The following is an 18,088-nucleotide window of genomic DNA, read 5'->3' on the forward strand; positions in this document are numbered from 1 at the left end:
TCCACTACAAGTCTCCTTCACTCGGCTGGTCCATCGCAGACGTTCCGACGGGAATCAGAATGGGTATGGATTTATATGGTCCTTCCGCAGCTTACGCAGCTTGACTTTATTTGATAGGGAGAGCTGCCATCGCCATACCCTTCTTCGACCTTTTCTAGTAGCTTATCAATATCAAACAAGGTGCCTGCTCCTAGATTTGGTTCAGAATGACCAGCTAACTGCATTGCTGGCAGTTTTCACTTTCTGCGGATCCACGGGCATGGGGCTCAGAATTGTCACCAAACGTAACAGAAGCAGACGATGAGCTACATAATCCTGCGCTAGTCCGAGGGAATTCAACAGAGGATGGAGGGCTTGACGTTTTTTTCCAGTCGAGGAATCGCGAATATTGGTTGTTTGGTTGTCCTTGCCGGAGCATTGCTGGCATGTTGTAAGTATTATTCTTTCGTACTTTGGTGTTCTTGACCCCCCTCTCCCCCATGCAGCGTCGGCTACCCAATCATCACTTATGTACGAGAAGCAGGACGAGTCTGCAGCTTTGAACATGGGAATCAATGCGTTCGGGACAGGTGCGTTATTTAAAGATCATATTTTTTTGATGACCCGCCGGCCCATGCGATCGTTAGGTTCCAGAAATAGGAAACTTTGGACTCATCGGACTTGGACACCCCAGAGGATGCCAAATATTTCAATCATGGCGAGACGGGAAGGAATGGGCGTCTCGTCTTTTCTGATGAATTCGAGGAAGATGGGAGAACATTTTATCCAGGTGATGATCCTTATTGGGAGGCTGTCGACCTTCATTATTGGGTGCGCTTGCCAGGTCGTGTTGCTGGAGAAGTTCTTCAATCCTCACCGTTTCACAGCAAACAATACACATGGAATGGTACGACCCCAGCCGCTTGTGACTACAAAGAAACGGTTCTCTCGTTCTACGTTATCTGCAAAAAGAGACGCATGGCCTTGATTACCAAGGAGGTAAAAGAAGTTTCCTTGTACCTCTTGACGTTAAAATTGATGCCTATTTGCAGGGCTCGTGCAGACATGGTAAATTGGCCCGTCCTTTCTCAATGGTTTCTCATAGCAATTAAACATAGGAACAAGTTCTGTTTTACTGGCGGATACCTCGTTTCTTCCGTCCAACTTCCGGGAATCAACAACATTGTTGGACTATGGCCTGCCGTATGGGCTATGGGAAATCTAGGACGTGCAGGATATGGTTCATCACTTGACGGCATGGTGAGTCATTCTATCATCATTCTTCCATTCTCCGAAAACCAATTATGAAAACCTCCTACAGTGGCCTTACACGTACGACAGCTGCGACGTTGGCACAGCGCCTAACCAGACAATCAACGGACTACCGGCAATAGCTCAAACAAGTGGTGCTGAAGACGCCAACTACGTGCTATCATACTTGCCTGGGCAGAGACTGTCGCGGTGCACCTGTGATGGACAAAGTCATCCAGGTCCGAAGCACAGTGACGGTACCTACGTTGGACGGGCCGCCCCTGAAATCGATGTATTCGAGGCACAAGTCAGCGACGGGACAGGGTCAAGTGTCACAATCCGGACAGTGGGCAGTACGTGCATCTCTTCTTAACCGCAATACCCCAATAATGAGCTAATACATTCGTAGCCATTTGACGCCGGATACGTTTGGGACAATAGTTCGATACTTGATCATCGCAGATACTACTATATCCAAGCTCAATACCTACATTGGTGGGAAGACCCAGCAGGCAACCTCGTTGTATCGCGAAACGAACCAAGAATGCTATCAATTAGCATCTGGATGCTTGCCATCTACGGATTTGGAGGTGAGCTATTTCAAGCTATTCTTATTGCTAGCCCGCTCATCGAGTCGTAGTATAAACCAGGTGAATCATCTACGATTCCAGACAGACCGTACCGCTCATTTGTTTCGAAGGCTACGCTTCAGATAACGCTGTAAGATTTCTTCGTCATTCACCGTTAAAGTTTAAATACTAACTCCATTTACAAGTACATTTCTTGGATCAACGATGGCAAACTCGCCTGGACAATAAACGCTGCTGGGGTCGGGGCAAATACCGCCACGGAACATTTCTGCTCGTCCTGTACCACAGGAGCCTATGGTCAGTACACTATTTCTACTAGACGCACAAAAATGTGACAAATCCGGTTCAGTACATCATGGCTTAATTTGGGCATGTCCACCAACTTCGGAGAAGTCGATCTAGATCACATCACGTTCCCTGCGGGTTATGTTGGTAGATTATATTCGGGTCTACCAGGTTAGATTCAACGTCTTTACATCTACAATTGGTTTGTCTAACTCGTCACTATTTTTTCAGGACCCGGATAACATCAACATCGGATGTGACCCGGAAGATTACCCGACAGCCGAGTATATTGCGACGTACGTTCTATTTGCATTTTGTCCATGCCTACTATACTAATGACAAACCTACTCCTCAGTTACAATGAGGCGTACCACAACCCCAATTTAACAACATGGGTCGATGACTACGGTCAGACCATGCCTAAAAATTCACTTGTCGACGGATGCTAGATCTCATTTATTTTTGTATACATCACGGACAACGTTAACGACAGTAATGCATTGCAATCGCTGGAGCGATGATATCCTTCGTTACCCTCACTACCTTAGCATTTGTCGGTTACACGCACACCGCATTCTGTATCGATATATATATAGGACTATTACAGTACATTTACATAGAGGACTCATTCAATCTTACATCTACTTAAATAAAAAAAACTCAGCATCTACGGGAAAATAGATAGCAAGATATCCACTTAGATGGCTTCCAACGTTTCATCGGGAAATAGGTTTGATCCATGCTTTCTTGATGCCATATTCTACGACTTCACCAGCGCATACGGGATTCAAACTCGACTCGCTCTTGTCCGGGACCACCGTTTTCCTTCGGCTCTTGGCGGGCTTCACTCTGGCTGCTGCGGTTGTGAGGCATTGCCCTAACCACTGCTCCAAATCTATGAGGCACTCGTAACATTCCCGCTCCGTAAGAGTGTTTGACGCCGGAGAAACTGCCTGGCTTCGGCGTACTGGAGGTTTGATTCCCTTAAAGCGAAGAAGCTTGACCAATAGATAATGGAGCCACTGAGAAGTATTATCAGTCTGACGTCCTTCAAAACCAATTGAGCGAACTCACCATAACATTTGTCAACGGCAGAAAGGGTTCCCATTTGCCATTATTTTGGTCTCGCATCATTCGATAAACATCGAATTGATAGTCACCTAAGGTGGATCGCATTAGGATGACTTCGGGGTAGCCTCGGAAAACGTACCTTCGCCTTGGAATATTTCTTTGTCGAAAGGTGTCCAATGAATCATCTCGCCCCCACAACCGTCTCCAGCGTCCATACGAGATAGTCCAAGATCAATCAAAGTGACTTGCACACCATGACACTTGTCATCCATCGGTGGGCGAGCTTTCTTAGCAGGCTTCCGGTTCAGAGGTTGCGCTTGAAGAGGCAATGCAGTCGGCAAGGGAAGATCCTTAACAAGAATTTGACCCCAGTGAAGATCTCGATGCTGGCGGTCTTTATTATTAACATAACAAGACGCTTAAGATGTCTGTAGCTCACCTCAAAAGACACCAGTTGTTCTGCATGCGCCAAGGATTTTGCAACTTGCCAGAATATACTGCAAGCCTGTCGCCAACCTGTCTTTGTCGTGTTTCTAAAAGTATAAGACTCAAGGTCTGGGCCACCATTCGGTAACACCACAATAGCATAAACCTGGGACAAAGTGAACGTATCTGAGAATTTTTTAGGTTTGGGGCATATTTAACTAGAAAGTTCAACGAACCTGGACGTATGCTTTCTGAACCTTTTTGCTCGTTGTACTCGTTCCAGAGGTGCAGAAGCTTCTCCGGATAACGTCCCTTTACAACGTACGCTTTCAATAGCTTCACAAAGCCGTCATAAACCTCGCCCATTGCACGTGTGACAATGATTTCCTTGAGAACATCTCGGACGTCTGTAGGCGCAGGCTGATCGACATCCGCAGGTGGTCCGTCTGTAGAAGCTGACTCGTCTCTCAGAGGTATAACCTTAAGAACGACGTCACAAATTCCGAACACTTCTGAATAACTCGCTTCGCCCACTTTGCGAAAATGAGGTTTGGAAGATGGTCCATTAGGTGACGACAAAATAGGGTCAAACGGGAATGTAGATATGAACGCGGAAAATTCGTGTAGTCCATACGCCTCCTGATTGCACTCCCTCAAAAGAGGACGGAGGTAGTCAGGCACACTAGGTGCAGGGGTATCGGCAGCGCCAAGGTCACCCTCACCTATGGACAGGTCGTCGAAGTCGAAATCAAGTTCAGAGGTTGTCGTTGGGGAAGGAGGAGAGAGAGGAGCAAAAAGTCTATTTTTTCCCGGTCGAACGGGAGTCAGTTGACGAGGTTTATGGATCGGTAAAATACCAGGTTGATAATGGGCAGGCGCTGGTATTGATGGAGGGGTGTCTCTCGTGAGGTCAATGTAGACTTGGGTGTTCGGTAGATTGCTCGATGGATTAGACGGGTCGGTTACTGCCTTCGGACGAGGAAGTGCTTTAGGGAATTGACTTTCTGCGTTACGAGTGGCATCGCGTTGGCCACTAGCCACAGCTTTCTGTGCATTCCTGACTTTTGGTTGGCCAAGACGCTTTGACTTTGGCTTTCGAGGGGGACTATACGAAGAGGAAACGGAATAATCACTATCGGATCCCGACCGAACCTCGGAACCAGAATCATCCGAAACGACAACAACACGATTCCTTAGCCGTCGAGGTTTTCGCACCGCGACGACGACAACAGAATCACTATCAGAGTCATCGGCAGGTTTGGCAGTTGTCCGCGAGACTCTCCTCTCTTTCTTCAACGTCTGGCCTTGGTCATCCACCACTGTAATATCCATTTCGACGAACGGCGAGAACGGTTTGCGTAGCCCTGACGGTGCCGTCGGGGACAATGGCTTCCGTTGCTTGGGCAAGATAGCTGGGGATCCGGGTCCATTTGGATGGAATATCGCCAACGGAGTCCGGGCAGGGGTGTCTAACAACGAGCCTATCCGTTTTGGAGGTGTTTTGGGTGAACGCTTCTTCAGTCGCGGTATAACTACCTTTGGCGACGATACTTTTCTTCCCTTGATAACCAGTGGTACAATGTTTTCCCTATTCCTGATGCTGGGAACCACTGTCCCTAACTTGGGCTCTGTTGGATCCAAGTCGAACCCTCCACGCCTTCTTTCTTCGGATGTGATATTGACGACGCGTTGCCTACGCTTTCCATAGGAGGTGACCTTTTTCGTACGAGACCCGAGCATAATTGAGATTGCAGCGAGCAGAAATACTGCTGTAGCTGCGATGGCGAATGATGGCGAAATGAGGGAGAGTGAAGGATAGAATGTGGAGGATAACTGCGAGACCGGTGAGGCAGTAAGGTGAAGAGGTGTAGATTCCTATTTGAATTCAAGGGCGGCCTCGAAGCTGTGATGTGGCGAACGACGCCTGTGGCAGCCATGATTCCAACCAACGCGTCGATCACATGACCGCAGCCAGAAGCTGATGACAAGCAAATAAACCCTCCTTCTATCCCTCATGTCGTTGCCTCAGTCGCTGCGAACGTCTGTCACACCACCTGAGCTCGAGCTCATCGCGTGCCAGGAGCTTATTGAGATTATACCTCTTATTTCCATGGAAAAAACCGCTTTCATCTCGGTACTTTTGTCTTCTTGAACGCGTACTTCATTAGTTGTAACTGAGGAGCTACAAGGGCGCGTATGGGCCGCTACGACCCCCACATAAAGCCAAAATTCCTCTTTGGATGGCTTTGAATCTAAAATCAAAGAGGAAATGTCATATTGTCGCGCCAGATTGGCTAAGCGTAGGTTCGTGAGCGGTCATTGCCACTACGTTCTCTTCCAATCCAGATGAATATGCACTAGAATACTTGCAAGATCGACTGACCGAGGAAACTACGAGGAAGGAATTCAGTAGCCTACCTTTCCGATTTGCCGAAATCGCCAAAGTTTTACTTGATGTGTATGTACCGTGGCTACCTGCTTGGACTTTCATCTGACAAACGTGACAGTGCATCGGATGACCTACAAAACCCTGATCGTCTACGTTCGTTGCTCAAGGACATACGCGAGGCTCGTCAGGCAAAGAGTAGAGAAGGTCTACGCCAGCTTGATCACAGCGATTTAATGGTACGCTCTATCATTCAATCGCTCAGTCCGATCTTAACATTATCTCAGTTAACGCGCCTTTGCTCCATGGAAATTAACGAGATCCGGCCTTTTTTCATACAGTCAATGGGTGTATTGACGCAGCTTACCCGCCAGTCTACATCAGAGTCATGACAGTTTTCTAGCTCCCACTTTGTTGCCTTTTATGTCCGAGTATCATCCAGCCCCAAAAATCATACTCCAAAAGGGTTCGAGATATAGACATGCCGTTCATATGACGCGTCAACCAAGCGACCCTAAACAGTGGACGCATGCTGGAGTGTGGGGTCAGAGAGGTCTTCTGAGATGGAGCCGGCGGAAGAAATAAACCATTTCTTTCCTTGTAGTACATCCAACATAGATGACTAGTTCATAGGGTGATATTTCCTCAAGCTGCTGAAACACCAGAGAACAAAGCGGGCACCCATGTATCCATGGTCCTATCCGCGGGTCAGTAATCAAGAAAATGTATTCGTAAGATGATAGGCTCCAGCATCAGCTCGGTACAGAAGTGGACCCGCGCTCCTGTCCGTTTTCGCCTGGCAAACGTTAGGAATATAAGTTTACAACCCAAAGTCCATAAGCCGCGGCAAACCAATGTACTCTTGTTGGCCCCTTCAGTTATTCTCCTTTCACGCTGGCACCGCCTCCATCCAATTTTTGTAGAACAGCGTTCAGCTGCTTCTTCAATCCATTGATCTCGTTCAGAAGTAACTCCTCGCTCGACTGTATCCACGTTGAATTAGGTTCGAATGCTGGCTTCGAGAAAAGGCTTACCTGAGCAGTATTGGGGAAGGCCTTGATCAGTTCTTCGAAGGGGATCTTGCTTATCCTGCGACCATCCTCCTCAGCATCTGCCTCTGGATCCTTGCTTTGAGAATAGTTCTCGTCGCCCTCATTATCACTGCGTAGCCAATCCGTTACCCAGTGGCGTCCGTGAGTCGACTCGTATAGAGCAATAAGAGTCAGAGGAATAATGAAAACCACCCGCATTACAGCTCTGTTTAACTACAAGCTGAAAGTTAAAACCTTCCCCAGTAGAGTGAGAAGTAGGAGTCAGAACATACTTTAGCGTAGTTTTTGTCGTTTAAACGAACGCCCGGGATGTGCCTGGAAAATTTCAACGAGAGAGGATATTATGAACGGATGGGACTGACTCGAAAGGCGTAACGAAAAGGATTTCAATGAGATTGAAAGGCGCCGGGTAGACATAGACATCAGGTGCCCTGATCATTCCCACTGTTTTACCAGCGAAGAAAGCCAGATATTGCGCTTCTGCGTCATCAACAATCTACGCCAAATGGTTCTCAGCACAACAGCGATGTCATCGACCATTGAGTTAGGGACTATGCTTACATTCTGATATGCAGATGCGAACAAGGATATCAGTACATTGAGAAGAATTATTGCCGTCACAACGTTCCAGCTAGACCGAAACAGTGATAAGGAAGGCTAATGCATCTAAGTATTGGACTCACAAGTAGTACATCACAAGGCCGCTTGAGCTACAACAATATGTTAACCAGGAGACGAAAAACATGACTGACATAATTTGGTACCTTGAGAAAATGTCGAAATTTGGAGACCTGCGTTGATATGTAAAGACGAAGACGAATGCGCGAGGAAAGACGTACCCTAGAAGGGCTTGAACCAGTACATTCACCACGGATGATGGTGGACTAGCCTGACCATCGGCCGCGTCCAAAGCCCACAGTGCCTGTGTAAAACCTAAAGCCATGACGGACAGTAGCTGGATTGATTTTAGAGAAAATGTCGTGCAAATGAATCCATCAAACGATTTACAGCAAAAAATATGCCTGATTCCTGTAGCATTCGAGCGATACATATTTGCATTGTGCCTATGTATCTGATCCCAGAAATTAATAATGCACGTCAAGGAATTGATAACAGCTGAATCGTACTTGTAGCCATCAAAGACAGTCAAGAGCTCTAGCGTCGGTAATGTCAGCGAACTCGTAATCAGGTGAGAAGTACACTTACTCATCCAAATGAACGGAGATACAAAGCTGAGGACTTGAAAACTCGCAATTCTTAACCTGATTTGTTCCTCGTCGCTTGTTACACGCATAGCAACAACGCGCAGAATGAATGCAGCAAGTATGAGTGAATCGGTGATAAGGGAGACCATGTTCCAGAACGTAAATACGCGCCAAGTAACAAAGGTCAGAAGCTTCGTGAACTGGGTAATCATTAAACAGCCGCCGCGAGGCTGTGTGAGTATCACAACGCGTACCTTGTAAACGTCTGCAACAATAACACTTTAGCCCTCATGACAATTCAGGGACACACGGTGACTAACCTTCCAAAGTTATAGATAGTGCTAGTAAGTAGAAGGCGTCTTCCCATCCATCTAGATGGGCATTGTTGAGAGGGTCTAGCCGCTCTGCTGGCTGTCGAACTGTATGAAAGGATGTATATCAGGGAATATTCGGCGACTGGTTGGTGCCCTCACCTGTCTGGCAGTAAACAAACAGAAGCACGAACCAGACAATGACGCGGACGATGTTTTGATATCTGGGTACTGAAAGGCGGGACGGATCCAGATGTCCCCAGAACGTTTCGAGATGGGTTTCGGAGTATGGAACATCTGTGCAGGCTTCAGCTTCAGCGCCATACCAATCCAATAAGCATACATTCAATCTCAAGGTTTTCATTGTTTTTCTGAATTAGGTCGCCTCGCCAAAGGGCGCCAACGACTGAAGATTTAAGTTCAGCTGCTTGGAAGTGTAAACGAGTGCACTCACCATCCTGTGCTTCCGTCGAGGACAGGAATATAGTACTGTACAGTGTAATTTAGTCAAAGTGTAGTCCAATACAAGGGGGACGAACCAATGTGAATCAATGGCCATCTCAAGCGCACTCGCCATGTCACTCTCGTCTCCATCAAGCTGCCGATGTTTGAAGCGCGTCGACATAAATGCATTGACCCGATCTGGTGGAGACTGATGCACGATTTTCCTAGCAAGCACCTCACACGCGATAGCTGTCCCGCTAGCTGTAAATTCTGATTTCTTTCACACAGACAACAACACACCTCTGCCATAGTTCTCTCCGTAATCAGCTGGGTTATGGTCGGCATCATACATAAATTCTGCCCGAGCTCTAAGCAAGCAGTATGGGAGCTGGTTATATGTTTTCAACCATGAAAACGCGTCGACAGAAGATGTTTCACTCACCGCCTCAACAAAATCTCCGGCCGATTCACGATACGCAGCAATGACCTGGGGTGTGATGATCCGGCTAGTAGGCTCGCTAAGGCTTGTCGGAGAAACCTCAACCGGTAAGAGCGTTAGCGTCAGTGCACGGAGACGCTTCACCAATTCTATCCGAAGGTTTGAAAGAAACGGAATCAAAATGGGAATCGTAATGAAAACGCGGAGATACTGACTGGTCAATGTATCAGGAGAAGGAACATATTTGACAGAGAGAAGAGGCGTGGCCTCGCTGTCGTTGTTCATGGTCAAGAAAGGTATTTGAAGGCGGGGCTGGCAGCTGGCATGATCTGAATCCGATGGTCGCGAGGCTTCTATAACGTCATAGATGTTACCGTGACGTGACGAGATAAGATAAACCATTTTTTTTCTTCATCTTTCCTTCTTTCCTGCAGCATCCTCCCTTCAATGGCAAACGACAAACCCAAGTGCAAAAGTTTAGTCCTCGATGCCGGCCCATTACTATCCCTGTCGCCTCTGCGAGGTTTAGCTGAAACCTACGTTACAGCACCCCAGATAATAGAAGAGTTGAGGGACAAAAACACTCGTGAACATCTGGAACGACTGGGATTGAATTATGGGGTGAAAATTGAAGTGAAAAACCCCAGTGCAACAAGTCTTGCTACAGGTGTGTAGCCTGGATCAACTATCTGAACGTGACGTGAATGTTTGCAGTGATACAGTGGGCCAAAAAGACTGGAGATTACTCAGTTTTGTCTCATCCTGATCTCTGCGTCTTGGCTCTGACCCACACACTGCATGAGAAGGCAAAGTTGGAAAAGGTCAACCAGGAATTAGAAGTTGTGGAGGGCACCATCGAGGCGAGTACGTTCCACCAGCATGGCAATCACCGTACTAATTTTACTGATAGTAGAATAATGACCTTACCGATGCTCCTGGTGACGATGATGGCTCTAGGGATCCTTTGGATGCTTCCGAACCACCCCCCTCGGATACAGAGTCTGAATCACAAGATGAGGAACAATCAGAGCGCAAAGACGCGCAGGACCTGGAACCCCTCGATGTTGAACTACAACCGATATCAACAGCTAATCCCCCACCTCAGCATCCCCCGTCAAAGGAATCTGAAGGCATGCCAGCACCTTTGTATGATGATCCATCCGATGAAGATGACGGCGAAGGCGAATGGATTACCCCCGCAAATGTCGCTATTCACAAGTCTCGAGCTCTCGATCTTCTTCCGAGTTCTGATTCCTCTCGCCGGAAAGGTAAAAAGAAAGCCGATGAAATGATTTCTGTTGGTTGCATGACTGCCGATTTTGCAATGCAAAATGTTCTACTGCAAATGGGTTTGAATCTTGTCGGTACCGAAGGAAGGAGAATTCAGAAGGTCAAGAGCTGGGTGTTACGATGTCATGCATGCTTCAAGTGGGTTGAATATGCTGTCTGTTTGTCAATGAAACTGAAAAACTGTACAGAATATGCAAGGATTCGTCAAAGAAATTCTGCCCTTCATGTGGCAATCCATCCTTGCTGCGCGCGTCTGTTACGATTTCTGATCCTAGCGCATCTCCTGATACACCAGCTATGCAAGTACATCTCAAGCCCAACTTTCAATATAGAATTCGAGGAACAAAGTACTCGATACCTGCCCCCAAGGCTGGATCCGCCAAGACTGGACCTGGTGAAGGTCTAATCCTCCGAGAAGATCAGGCAGAGTACATGAGAGCAAAGAAGCGGGCCGATGGAAAACGCGAGCGTGAGGAGGCGAAGATGATGAAAGGTTTGCTTGCGAGAGGTGCCCGCGGGGACACGGGAGTAGCTGTGGGTAGCTGGATGGATCCAGATTGGATTCCAGAGATCATGAGTGCCGGAACTGGAGGTAAGGGAAGGAGCATGCGAAGTGCAGGCATGGACGGAGACATGCCCATCATTGGGTATGGTAAAAAGAATCCTAACGAGCGTAGGAGGCGGAAATAGGTTTCGTCACGAATAGTAATTACAGCCACACTACAGTACACTCTATGCACCCAAACTTCTGTTCATGAAGCGCCTCTTCTGGAAGGACATCCACCACTTGCTGGGTTTGCCTGTACCGTCTGCGTATAGTATTGCGACCAAACGAGCAGCCAACTCTTGACGGACTTGTACTAGATACTGCCGTAGATAATCTGACCCGAGGATCTAGTCAAGTTCCTCTTAGTGAAAATTCAGGACTCACCTGCATCTACCCTACTCGCTGGTGCGGCATAATGAGCGTTCAAAACAAAGTTGGCATCTCCAGGGATCGGGAAACTGTCCACAGAAAGGGTATTGAGTTGCTTTGAGGCCTCAATCTGCGTCGGCGGTGTTCGTGCACTGCCAATTTTGGCTAGGCAGTCAGAGACGTAAAGAATGAGCACAATCAGGGTGCGGTCGGCGGGGCCTTTGATCTCAAAGTTACGGAACAGAGAGTTGGCTCGGAATAGGTCAAGGGTTTCGTCGATAATATCTGGTTGTTCTGGGTCGGCTGAGAGTAATATGGTCGTCAGCGAAGCCTGTCGGATATGTAGTACCGCGCACCTATTTGCGCAGGCCCGCGAATCTTGGTTTTGATTGGCAGGACCGCCATGTTGCCGACCTGACGGATATCTGGATCCTCATTGAATGATGAATGGTAAGCCTAGAGTCTCGTCAGAACAGAGAAAGGGAGCAGAGCAGTCGATTTCGTACTGGCATTGATGGGTGGATGTTCTAGTCAAGTAAGGTATGCCTCAAGCGGAACCAAGGACATCACGTGTGTGACTGATCTGTGACTTTTCGTGACTCATTAACTGCCGACTACGTGTTTTTGCTTCGTTTCTGTCACTGTGTTTGTAGTATGGTCTCTGTAATATGTTAATAGACTTCTCCTTTATATAACTCCTCAAAAATGTACCTTGGGGTGACCCTGTGACCCTTGTATGGTCTTTCCCAGGCAGTGTGATTTCTACACAGTTTCTTTCCAATATACACCCATGAATCGCAAATGAGTGGACCAAGAACCTTCCAAAGGAGAATGTAAGGTCTAGGCAACATGTTTTGACTGAATAAGACATGCGAATGCATCAGATATTGGTCGCGTCGCAGTTTGTCTACCCCCTATCAAATTACTAATTGACTATCTACTCTCGCTCATCTCCCAAATTAGAAAATCGGAGCCCGAGGATTTATGCGAAATACTATTATCTAGGATTCCTCGGAGCCCGATTTAGCATTTACTTCCATGTACAGGAGGAGATAGATTTTTTTGTGCAAATGTCACTTTTGTAACGTTTTAGTCACGTGATGTCCTTGGTTCCGCTTGAGGCATACCTTAGTTGCTTGGCTGCGCTTGCCATTACCCTCGCCCATCTTATCTCTAATCTTATCTACGGATTTCCATCGGCCGACAGGATCGGGACTCCTCGGACATCGACTTTTGGAAAAGTCAGACAAGAATAATTTGCTTCTTTATCACGAACTACCACCGCATAATGTCTCCAAGATCGTTAGTAGCATTACCCTTCCCTAGGATAACGACTAACCTTTCGTATTTTTCCAGATTTCGAATCGTTGTCCTTCCCGGAGATGGTATTGGTATGAATACGTCCCGGGATCCCGACGATCGTCCGTACTAAATGCTATTGCAGGCCCGGAAGTCGTCAGCCAGGCTGTCAGAGTGTTAGAACTGGTATCTTCTACCTCGTCAGACTTCGATCTCAAGCTAGAAACGCATGATTTCGGTGGCTGCGCAATAGACAAGACGGGAGAGCCTCTACCCCCAAGCACCCTCAAAGCGTGCCAGGAGGCTGATGCAATTCTCATGGGTGTGTTAAATCATCTGTGTCCTTCCCACGCTCGTCTCATGCACGTCCAGGTTCCATCGGAGGTCCCAAGTGGGGTGTTGACGCCAAAGTACGCCCAGAACCTGGCCTTCTTGCCCTCCGGAAGACACTCGGTCTGTACGCGAACATCCGTCCGGCCAATCTTGCCTCGGAGTCCCTTCTTGAGTATACACCCTTAAAACCGTCCGTCGCCCAGGGTGTGGACATGATTGTCGTTCGTGAGCTCATTGGAGGGCTCTATTTTGGTACCCGTAAAGAACAGGGTGTTGAGCCAGACGTGGACACCGCATGGGACAATATGATCTACAGTGTCCCAGAGGTTCAGCGTATTACAAGGGTCGCTGCCCAGATCGCGTTGGCAGCTAACCCGCCGCTGGAAATCCATTCGATCGATAAAGCCAATGTTCTTGCGGCATCACGTCTGTGGAGAAAAGTCGTCACAGAAACATTGTCAAAAGAGTATCCTCAGCTCAAACTAGACCATCATCTCGTTGATTCCGCTGCAATGCTGATTGTTGCGAACCCCAAACGGCTGAATGGTGTCATTCTCACCGAAAATTTGTTTGGAGACATGTCAGACCGAAGTTTTTGCGTTTGAATTACCACTGACAGTTTCTTTCTCCAGCCTTTCTGACCAGTCAAGTGTCATCCCTGGGTCTCTAGGTCTCCTCCCATCTGCTTCGTTGGCCGGTGCGCCGTCCGCGCCATCTCCAGATTTCAAACCTACACCAGGTCTGTATGAACCAATTCATGGATCGGCGCCCGACATCGCTGGAAAGGGTATTGCAAACCCGATCGGTACCATTTTGAGTGCTGCCATGCTTCTGCGGTACTCCTTGGGTTTGGATGCACCGGCGAATGCCATCGAGACCGCTGTGAGGAAGGTCCTTGACAGTCCTGAGCTAGGAGGACATGGCTTGAGGACGGCAGACCTCGGAGGTAATGTCGGAACCACCGAGCTTGGAGATCGTGTCATAGAAGTATTAAAGAGTATACTGTAAAGTACGCTAGAAGAAAAACTGTATCAGTTAGCCAATTAGCCAACTTTAGAGGTAGTTGGGTCCTTTGATTCGGAAGCAGTTCTTGAAAGGTGATACCTGACATAAAAGCTACGAGCTGGCCGAACCGACGGTAGGGGGCATGTACTTACTCACAGGGTGAACTAGACAACCGGTCCTATTCTGATACAAGCTATGACCTAGGATTACTCTACAAGGACATGAAACCCGAGAAATTTTGAGTTGCATTACTGGTTCTGGCCAGCTACCTCAACGGTAAGGCGGGAGGAGGCAAGATTTGACATACATATGTGTATGGTTCCTATATAGTTTAGAAAAATAAAATTATGTGAAGCGCTGACGTGCTGCGATTTCACGATGCAGAAAAAGAGGGAAGTGTTAACGAGAGTGACAAGGAGTGACACTGCTCTCTGCCTGCCAACCTGGGGGTAGGTACGTATACGGTACGCCGGGCATCACATTCATCACATTTGGCACTAGTCACAAACCTGTCACGGTTGCACTTCCCTGCTATTTCGACCCACCCCTCCGGTATTGCTCCAGACTTGACCAAAAAATCCAATAATCAGATCAAAGATCAATATAGAAAGATACGCTGTCTAAAATTACAGGCGGAACAATCAAAAACTGAATGAAGTGCTACGGGTCGACATTTTCGTTTACACTTCTAGGCGATCGATAGTACAAAGAAAACAAAAATGGAAGTTAAACTGTGCGAGGCTATATATCTACGGCATGTCAAATGCCTATCATTTAACTGGATCCTGGAGCAGGACCTCGAATCTGGTTGACTAACGTCTCCCAATAATTCCATTCGTTACCGTCGATACCAGCCAAAATGCGAGGATCCGGCGCTCCAACTAACGTCGATGTTGTCCCCGCCCAACCAGCGAAGTTTCCGGGGAGTCCGCCCCATGAAGCGGCTGAGCTGGATCCCTCCAACGGCGCGCTGATCGCATTACACCAATGGTCTAACAACGACTGTGCAGCGGAGTCCTCTTCGCCGTTGGGACTACCAGAGGCCGTCGGCGAGTTTTCAAAGTCTCCCGAAGCGCTCTGCAGTCGTTGAAACGTGGGAGACTGATTTATATGTGTCGCATATGGACTTCGCGGCGAGGAAGCAGTGGGCAAGTTCAAGAGTGACGGGAATGGAGGAGGATGTGGCGTAGAAGACTGCTGTAGACCTAGTAACAGGTGTGCAGGATCGTTCGGTGGTAGAGATCCTATCGCAGTGGGCAGAGTCCGCTGGGAAGCCTTGTTCTTCAAAAATTCTATGGTCTTCAGCTCCCGTCGGGTCGTTTCGTCCACATCCCGAATGCCTTCGTGTTCCTTCATGAAGGAATCAAGGATGGCATGCATAGCCGCCTCATCCTTCCCCGATGGATGAAGGACCAAGTAGATTCCACTAATCATAGCAGTCTGGAACTCTCTATACGCATTACTGAGGGAATCTCGGACTTCCTTTGATTGGACTTCTCGGAAAGCCTGTCGAACCTCGAAATCTTTGAGTGCCGATTCGAAACATGCTTCCCGTGAACGAGCATAACGGTCAGAACTGAGCCGCCTGAGGATGTATGGTCGATGGAGACTTGTCCTTACGAACATAATCTCGGTGATGAGAAGATAACGATGGACGGGAATGTAGGTATGGGTTTCGTCCAAAGAGCGGTCAGGTTCGAGAGCAAAATGCGGTGGAAGGTTGGCGATGAAATTTAAGAGTTCGTCGTCTAAAGCCGTTACTTCGGAATAATGACTAGGTTTAACTTGCTGGAAATGATGAGCAATTCGACCAATGATCGAAGCCAGCTGATGCCTCAGGATTACAAAGGTCATCGGTGTCGGTGAAGAAAGAGGAGTAGGCCGACTCGAAGATTCGTCGTCTATATTCGAAGGCGGGAGGGTTGATGTGTATGTATCCTGAATAGAATTTGGTCGTCCTAGGACAAGAGCGTACGAGCGGTCCGCATGGTAAAGGTATGACCTAAATCATGAAATACATTATAAGATTAGTAAGTAAAAGGAGCTTCAGGAGAACTTGCCATATTCTGCGCCGATATTCGACCAAATGAGGTTCCATACCCTGATTGAGGTGTTATCGACTTAGAATCTTGAATGAAGGGCCCTGTTGACATACCATGGAAGCACCGTCGCGATGTAGACCTAGCGCTTGCGCAGTCCGAACAGCAGCGCCTAGTTGACTCCAGCACTCGGTTATACGGCGGTCAAAAGTTAAAAATCGAGCACTCTTAATATCAGCATTAGCAAACGCTCAAGAAAAGGGACAGGAAACTATTTACCAAAAGTCGAGTTAGCACGATGTCTAACGAATCTGGTTGGATAGCAGCGGCGATTAGTAGTGACCTCCGCGCTAAAATAGTTAGACCGACGATATAAAAGGACAAATAAACTAATGCTTACAAGACCAATAGTATCTTAGAGACGTAACTCTTCTGGTCCTTGCATCCCCAGACACCTCCTCAGGCGCAAGTCTCACAGCGATAGCGAGAACGACGAAAAGCAACGGTAGGAATCGAACATCATGAGGATTTGTGGCTGATATCCCATGGTCTCCTCCGTTGTATATGGAGCTATAAGCGTCGCGAAAGTCGCGTTCGGATATAGGATAGCGGGTCCAATTACTGAAAAACTTGAGCCGAAGAGAAAGCCAGCGCTGAGTAGGAATACTTGCACTGATTTAAAATAATAGTCAATGAGCACCTGTGATGTCCTGAGAGGTGGAAGCTCGTGCAGAAGCTCTGATATCTTGTGGGGAGAGACTCCACATTCTTGTACGAGATTTTTCAGGTTATCCGCAGCAGTTGGCTCTAGTTCTGAACCAACGATAGCAGTAGCTGACAGATGGCCCGACCCATTCACCGTGATATCGTTTAGTCTGGTATCACGGTGAAGACGCTTGTCTTCAGTGTCCGTGGATGTGAAAGCATTTTGCAGCTAGAGCGGCCGGATGAATGAGAGAAGAGAGAAGGGGCATCATGTATTATGACATACTTGTTCGAGGATAGTCGCAGGAGCAATGCTACCTGAGGCGCTATTACCGTACCACTTTCCGCTCTGAAACGTTCCTCCGCTGGGATCCTGATCTTCCGGCTGAGAGCGGTTGTCTTCCTCAAGAGCAGTATGCCGAAACTCAGATATATGGGGGTCGAACGATGAGTTGGGAGTGGTCGGCATACAGTACTGTGGGAGTGCCATTTCGATGATGTGCTCTATCCGCGCTAGTCGCACGCTGATGTCTTGCTCAGTTTTGCCCGGCGTGTAGGCTTTACATAGATCAGGCACCTTCCTGGCTACGCACTGGTAGAATTCAGAATTACTTCGCTTGAAATAAAAAAAGAGATAACAGACATGCGAACACGGCACTTGTCGATCACACTGTATGGAGACGCAAATCAATCCCACGTCCGGAACCAAAGGCTGGAAGAATTTTGACCTTCTGTTTCCGACGATGACATTCCCCACACGAAAAGCTAAAGCTAGAGAGGTAATCGACTGTTCCGTAAAGCAAAACAGCCATCATACCTGACCCGAGATCTCTTTTTGGACGCAGGATTTGAGTCGTCATCGTCGACCTTTTTCCGTTTCACCGAATTGGATGGTGTTGAAACGCCAGCTTTGTCGAGAGTCTTGACCATGGCTTGTATTTACGGGGCTTCGTGACTGAAAAGAGTTTTCTTAGCGTTCGCTTAGGGAGCTGACGGGATGGTGGATAAGGGATGAAAAGGCACGAATGTGGATGCGGTCAATGTGACTCGGTGAAATTCAAA

General features: G+C 47.8%; 8 protein-coding genes across 8 annotated transcripts; 4 read left to right on the forward strand and 4 right to left on the reverse strand.

Annotated features, from left to right (window-relative positions):
• Positions 1-1,044: 1,044 nt before the first annotated feature.
• Positions 1,045-2,728, forward strand: EV420DRAFT_1528293 (beta-glucan synthesis-associated; the record flags this gene model as incomplete). Its single annotated transcript, XM_060472501.1, has 9 exons — positions 1,045-1,239; positions 1,301-1,561; positions 1,640-1,670; positions 1,693-1,820; positions 1,906-1,950; positions 2,006-2,094; positions 2,170-2,248; positions 2,337-2,401; positions 2,461-2,728. 9 exons carry the CDS (start codon positions 1,045-1,047, stop codon positions 2,552-2,554), a joined length of 987 nt encoding a protein of 328 aa, XP_060333736.1. The 3' UTR covers positions 2,555-2,728.
• Positions 2,729-5,507, reverse strand: EV420DRAFT_1528294 (uncharacterized protein). The gene is made up of 5 exons (XM_060472502.1): positions 3,839-5,507; positions 3,616-3,788; positions 3,316-3,562; positions 3,180-3,265; positions 2,729-3,127 (listed from the first exon to the last, which is right to left on the reverse strand). Exons 1-5 carry the CDS (start codon positions 5,340-5,342, stop codon positions 2,822-2,824), a joined length of 2,316 nt encoding a protein of 771 aa, XP_060333737.1. The 5' UTR covers positions 5,343-5,507; the 3' UTR covers positions 2,729-2,821.
• A 99-nt stretch (positions 5,508-5,606) lies between these two features.
• On the forward strand, positions 5,607-6,623 carry EV420DRAFT_140605 (uncharacterized protein). Its single transcript, XM_060469000.1, has 5 exons — positions 5,607-5,736; positions 5,792-5,906; positions 5,964-6,060; positions 6,110-6,227; positions 6,276-6,623. Exons 1-5 carry the CDS (start codon positions 5,617-5,619, stop codon positions 6,378-6,380), a joined length of 555 nt encoding a protein of 184 aa, XP_060333738.1. The 5' UTR covers positions 5,607-5,616; the 3' UTR covers positions 6,381-6,623.
• An 84-nt stretch (positions 6,624-6,707) lies between these two features.
• EV420DRAFT_140598 (uncharacterized protein) lies at positions 6,708-9,759 on the reverse strand. Its single transcript, XM_060468999.1, has 19 exons — positions 9,655-9,759; positions 9,443-9,588; positions 9,301-9,388; positions 9,096-9,249; positions 9,011-9,045; positions 8,900-8,962; positions 8,719-8,853; positions 8,566-8,664; positions 8,247-8,510; positions 8,168-8,195; positions 8,049-8,112; positions 7,880-7,995; positions 7,724-7,831; positions 7,602-7,671; positions 7,403-7,536; positions 7,313-7,355; positions 7,023-7,253; positions 6,841-6,971; positions 6,708-6,784 (listed from the first exon to the last, which is right to left on the reverse strand). The coding sequence occupies exons 1-18, from the start codon at positions 9,722-9,724 to the stop codon at positions 6,867-6,869; spliced, it is 1,953 nt and encodes a 650-aa protein (XP_060333739.1). The 5' UTR covers positions 9,725-9,759; the 3' UTR covers positions 6,708-6,784; positions 6,841-6,866.
• Positions 9,760-9,886: 127 nt separating this feature from the next.
• On the forward strand, positions 9,887-11,419 carry EV420DRAFT_1640295 (Nin one binding Zn-ribbon like-domain-containing protein; the record flags this gene model as incomplete). Its single annotated transcript, XM_060477085.1, has 4 exons — positions 9,887-10,106; positions 10,154-10,281; positions 10,353-10,867; positions 10,918-11,419. The coding sequence occupies 4 exons, from the start codon at positions 9,887-9,889 to the stop codon at positions 11,417-11,419; spliced, it is 1,365 nt and encodes a 454-aa protein (XP_060333740.1).
• A 42-nt stretch (positions 11,420-11,461) lies between these two features.
• EV420DRAFT_1640296 (ARP2/3 complex 21 kDa subunit) lies at positions 11,462-12,157 on the reverse strand (the record flags this gene model as incomplete). The annotated part of the gene is made up of 4 exons (XM_060477086.1): positions 11,462-11,610; positions 11,661-11,948; positions 12,002-12,101; positions 12,152-12,157. The coding sequence occupies 4 exons, from the start codon at positions 12,155-12,157 to the stop codon at positions 11,462-11,464; spliced, it is 543 nt and encodes a 180-aa protein (XP_060333741.1).
• A 617-nt stretch (positions 12,158-12,774) lies between these two features.
• On the forward strand, positions 12,775-14,378 carry EV420DRAFT_1528317 (3-isopropylmalate dehydrogenase). Its single transcript, XM_060472503.1, has 5 exons — positions 12,775-12,947; positions 13,002-13,036; positions 13,090-13,266; positions 13,317-13,857; positions 13,910-14,378. The coding sequence occupies exons 1-5, from the start codon at positions 12,934-12,936 to the stop codon at positions 14,283-14,285; spliced, it is 1,143 nt and encodes a 380-aa protein (XP_060333742.1). The 5' UTR covers positions 12,775-12,933; the 3' UTR covers positions 14,286-14,378.
• A 424-nt stretch (positions 14,379-14,802) lies between these two features.
• Positions 14,803-18,057, reverse strand: EV420DRAFT_1528323 (fungal-specific transcription factor domain-containing protein). The gene is made up of 10 exons (XM_060472504.1): positions 17,844-18,057; positions 17,755-17,791; positions 17,670-17,696; positions 17,313-17,618; positions 16,993-17,255; positions 16,722-16,942; positions 16,601-16,671; positions 16,438-16,548; positions 16,343-16,383; positions 14,803-16,284 (listed from the first exon to the last, which is right to left on the reverse strand). The coding sequence occupies exons 1-10, from the start codon at positions 17,954-17,956 to the stop codon at positions 15,057-15,059; spliced, it is 2,418 nt and encodes an 805-aa protein (XP_060333743.1). The 5' UTR covers positions 17,957-18,057; the 3' UTR covers positions 14,803-15,056.
• Positions 18,058-18,088: the final 31 nt, after the last annotated feature.

The sequence above is a fragment of the Desarmillaria tabescens genome (genome assembly GCF_030435595.1).
Source record: "Desarmillaria tabescens strain CCBAS 213 chromosome Unknown EV420scaffold_10, whole genome shotgun sequence".
Classification (NCBI taxonomy): domain Eukaryota; kingdom Fungi; phylum Basidiomycota; class Agaricomycetes; order Agaricales; family Physalacriaceae; genus Desarmillaria; species Desarmillaria tabescens.